At 41.8% G+C, this 5080-nt stretch overlaps 1 protein-coding gene across 1 annotated transcript; it reads left to right on the forward strand.

Moving 5' to 3' along the window:
• The first annotated feature begins 3036 nt into the window (after window positions 1-3036).
• Window positions 3037-4266, forward strand: LOC149321314 (uncharacterized). The gene is made up of 3 exons (XM_089495227.1): window positions 3037-3382; window positions 3492-3602; window positions 3693-4266. Exons 1-3 carry the CDS (start codon window positions 3161-3163, stop codon window positions 4233-4235), a joined length of 876 nt encoding a protein of 291 aa, XP_089351353.1. The 5' UTR covers window positions 3037-3160; the 3' UTR covers window positions 4236-4266.
• Window positions 4267-5080: the final 814 nt, after the last annotated feature.

Here is a 5080-nt window from a genome sequence, read left to right on the forward strand (position 1 = left end):
ATGTGACTGCAATATACCATATGCTCTGCAGCTCTTACATCTGATGTTATGCTGTTTTCTATTCTGCTGCAACTCCATGAATCAACAATATGGGAATATGGGGAAGTTAGAAACCAGCAAAAAGGGAAGCTGACCTTTTGTTTCTTTTGAGGAGATTTTTTTTTCATGAGACATCTCTTACTCATGCTGAGTGTCCATTAACAGCGTGAAATGTGTGGAAGATAATGCATATTTCTAAATTAAAAGGCAGTTAAAGTGACTTCATATTTATTTACCCATGAAAGCATAATATATCGGACAATAAAAATGGAAAGTAAAGGCTCCTTGCTGCTCTTGCCTTACTTCTCCCCACCTTTTCCATTTTTCTGCTTCTCTCCTTTTGGCATAATTTTCTTCCTTTTCAGCTGTACATTCTTTTCAGGCATATATTTGCAGCTGTACATTCTGATATTTTGGGAATATTGCAAAGAAAAGCTTTATCTATAGTTTTTTTGTGGGTTTTTCAGGCTATGTGGCCATGTTCTAGAAGAATTTATTCCTGATGTTTCGCCAGCATCTGTGGCTGGTATCTTCAGAGAATGCTGATCTGGAAGAGAGAGAGAGAGAATACACACACACACACACACACACACACACACACACACACACACACTGTGTGACCCTGGGTAAGGAGGAGTGATTCCCATGTTAATCTGTGTATTGTTCTGTTTGTTCTGTTGTCGATGGCAGGGCCTCAGGGTGGGAGGATATGCAAAAAAGGACTAGTGTCTACTTTAAAGCTTTAACTCCTTGGTAAAAACAGACAAAAATAGTCCTCCAAACACCTGGCTCCTATGGGTAGGAACCTGGTTCAGCTATAGAGCAGAACGGCTGGAATTAATGAAATTTAAGCTATGATTAATTGATGTGCCACTAATTTTAATGGGTCTGTTCTGGAGCAACCACCAATGATAGGGGGTGCCACAACCACCTATTTTTGTACCCTCTGAACCTTAGCAGGCTGTTTTTTTTCCTAAAATAATGATGATGATGATGATGATGATGATGATGATGATGATGATGATGATATGGTCAAGTGCCCAGTTTTTCCTAAAACCCATTTCTGTCCTGTAAAAGGTCCAGGAGGCAAAATAACCTTTAAACAGTCAATTGAATTCCATAGAGGCTTCTTGAAGTATTAATGACCATTTTCAGCCATTTTGTTTTGATAGAAGAGGTCGGGGGGGGGGGGGGTAAGTGATCCACTGGCCTTGAGTGGGGCACCTAAAGACCCATAGTTTGCAGAAATCCCACCACTAGTCTACACTAACTCAATCTGGATTGAATCTCACATACTACAGTATAAGGTTTGCCTTAAAACTGGATCAGACAGATGGGCTTAAAAAGTATTGTCCTTCTTTACACATGGCAGCATTCTGTGGTCTGTAGAAACACAGGCCTTTCCCATCCTCTGTAAGTTTTTATAAGTGGCGATGCCAGCAGCTGGATTTACCATACCCTCTGACATTTCACAAAAGAATACCAGGACACGTGGCCAAGCAACATCAGACTGTGGTGAAGATGGCAAAAATTATTAATAAGGAAGAATTCAAAAACTTAGAGAGGCTGCAACACTTTCCCTTTGCCTGAGCCTACTGGGAAGGGCAGATTTCCACCCCTCCTCTCCTCAGTACAGAGTTAACTGAGTGCATTTTTTTACATTTTGAACTCAATTTGCAGCTATTGAAGTAAGCAATTGAAATAAGCAACTGAAGTAAGCTAATGGGAAAAGTGGAAGGAGGAATACAAAATGGGGACAATTTAAAAGGATCTGAAAACATTTGATGACAGAGGAGTAATTTGGACAGTCCCTATCAAATAGGGACAGATGGAAGGTCTAATGTATTCTCCCCACAAATTAGGTGACCCACCAGTAGTGCGTGTTTTTTAAAGGCTGTATCTGTGGCTGTAATGTTATGTTGTACTCACTTTACCTGGGAGTAAATCCCCTTGAATTCAATGGAACATACATCCAAACAAGGCATGCATAGGATTATTCTGTAAGTATTATTGGATGTATCCTTAAAGACAAAGTAGAGAAGATGTATGAATCCATTCTATGTATCTGTTTTCAAAATGTATATATCAGTCTTGTGTATGATGGATTTGGATCATGTCAAGCATTTCCTCTTGTTCTAATGGAAGAAGCTCTTTTGAAGCTGTTCTTCACTCCAGGAAGGAAGTTTGGTTCGTGCCAGTGAAAGTTTTCCTCCTGATTCAATTGAAGAAGTTGTTGTGGTCCACCTGCCAGTTACAGTGGTTTTATATCAAATCCTAGGATTTGTAGTTTACTGTAGTTGGGGGGAATGGTCTAGTGCTCTCTAGCAGAGAATTAAAGGTATAGCACTAAACTGTAAGTAGAACTATGGCAGTAGAATTTAAATCAAACTGCTTTAATGGTATGAACACCTACAATAACACGTTCTGATGCTGTCTTTTCCTTCAAGTTGCATGTCTTGTCATTGTGAACACCATCTTAGCTTTTTTGTCTTGGGACAGTAAATTAATATATACATTCTCACTCAAATTTCTGCAATTCACATGACTGCCAACCTCTTGGGTAACTGGGGCATTTGGAGAAAACACTGAAAATGAAAAGAAACAGCAAATGTCATGTTATGGAGAAATTTAGGAGTTTGGCACAGCGAAAGGACTGGCAACAATATGTGGAGAGACTGGACCAGTCTTTTATTTCCTGAGCAACTGAGATTATTGACAAAGACAAATAGAGAAATGAGTGTAGGTGGCTCTAAACTTATCTCTTTTTGATTCTGTTACCATCCCCCTAGTAGTAAAGGGTGGCACCTCTCGTCAAACTCATAAGCCCCGCCCACTGACAGGTGCCCCGCCCCGGAAGTCCCGCCTTAACAGGAAGTCCCGCCTTAACCGGATATCCGGCCTCCTGCCGGAAGTCCCGCCCTCCCCGGATATCCGGCCTTCTGCCGGAAGTCCTGCCCTCCCCGGATATCCGGCCACGCCCCCGCTTGTGGCCCCACCCCAGCATGAAACCCCGCCTGTAGGTGGAGCGTCTGAAGGGACTCATGTGACCATGATGATTTAAAAGGGCCAATCAGAAGGCGGTTTTAGCAACGCTCCAGGAAGCCTTTGGGCAAGCCCAGACATGTTCAGGGAAGACAGCATGGAGGCCCCCACTACTTCTGCAAACTCTACAGAGCAAGAAACAGGGGATGTGAAGCCAAAAAGCAGAAAGCGTTATCCTAGCAATAGTTCAGATGATGGGCTTTCTACCTATGCTGACCTGGCTAGCGAAGAAGCTGATGAGATTTGCAAAGCATGGAACCGCCTGGTGGATGCCGTTTCAGCAGAACCAGCTGTAATGCAGGTAAAAAAGTGGGTTTTTTTTATTTTTAAAGGGTTTTGACTAGCCTTACAAAGTCGGCTCCCCACCTCTCCTCTAAAAAAAAAAAAAGACTATTTTCTTTATATTTTAGCAACCTCAGGCCAGTAGCAGTTCTGCAGAGAAGAGTGCTGAAGCATGTGGAGGCAACACATTACCTATAGCTCTGTGGAGGTTTGCAAGCATTGGCTGGAATGATATTCCAGTAAGTCATCTTTTAGAAGGGGATTTTGGTATTAAGTGTGTGTGTTTTAAAAATGCATTTTAAAGGTAATCTATCTTTTTTCTTTTTTAGGATTTCGTCGAGATGTCTACAGCTCAACCTAGCCCTGTGGTCATGGCTGAAATTCTTGGACTAGATGTTCCAAAAGAACCATTAAATTTTTCTCCCAGAGAATTGAAAGTTCTCATGCGGTCAACAATCAGAGCCGTGTGTTATGGAATCATCACCCATTGTTTGCAGCAATATCGCTATGAATCCTGTGTTGGCTGTGTAATCTCTGCCCCTGCTCAAAATTCCCATGACTGTCTGTTGTGGTCAAAACGTTATCTGTGTAGAAAACTGAGCTGGTTATGTGGGCAAATAGATTTTAAAAACGTGTTACACGTATATATTCTTGTAGCTTACAGTTTCAATGGCCTATTGATAACAAATGAGACTGTAGACCAAATCTTGCAACTTGTAACTAAAGTAGAGAGATCTGAAAATTCACTGAAGGAATTAAATAACATTTTGAAACCCAGGGATAAGCCTATTTTGGAGCATGTGTTAAAAGTGATTAAAAATAGATCTTATAAAACATTTCTAACAACTATTAACAGACCATCTGATCCATAAAGACTGACTAGAAGTTTGTTTGAAAACTGTTGGCTGCTTTGATATTTTTTAAAAATGTTTGTTAAAAGGTTATAAAATAAAAAAGAGTTTATTTTAAAAAAGGTGTTTGTGATTTTCTTTTCAAAAAAGTGACTACTCTAGAGCTGGCTCATAATGAGTATTTACAATGGGGGGAGGGGGGTATCAGTATTCATGCACCACTCAATCTCCCTAGAAAACATGAGGCTTTGGTGGTGTGGGGGATACAAAATGGAGGGGTGGAGGGTGGAGATGGCTCTTTAAATTAAACAATGAAGAGGGGGTGGGGGGAAGCCTTCTTACAGAAACCCTCCAAACTTCCTGACCCTCCTTAGCCTAAAAACAGAAATAAAGCAAAGGAGAGATTCTTACAATTAAGCTGTACAGCTACCTCTCCAACCCCCCCACTTCAAACAAAAAGCAGAAATCAGGATGGCTCTTAAATAATGTAGAGGGTTGAAAATCATTTTTTGCAACCCCCCAAGGCCCCCTCCCAATGTCTCCTAAACACAGAAACAAAAAGCATGGTTGAAGTTTTAAACAGACACTATATTTCCCTGGTGGGGCCCTCTGCAAAAAGTTTTTTAAAAAGAGAAAAGGGGAGGGGGGTGGCTTACCACATGGCTATGTGCCCTGCAACATGTACACCTTAGGGGTGGGGGGCCACCTTAGGGGGATGGAGGGACATAGATCCACCCCCAAGGACCACCTTTGGGTCATAGATCCACCCCCAAGGACCACCTTAGGGGGGGTGGAGGGACATAGATCCACCCCCAAGGACCACCTTTGGGTCATAGATCCACCTCCAAGGACCACCTTTTGGGGGA

This window comes from Sceloporus occidentalis, unplaced genomic scaffold, assembly GCF_023333645.1.
Source record: "Sceloporus occidentalis isolate IW3139 unplaced genomic scaffold, rSceOcc1.0.p SCAF_1, whole genome shotgun sequence".
NCBI classification, from domain to species: Eukaryota; Metazoa; Chordata; class Lepidosauria; order Squamata; family Phrynosomatidae; genus Sceloporus; species Sceloporus occidentalis.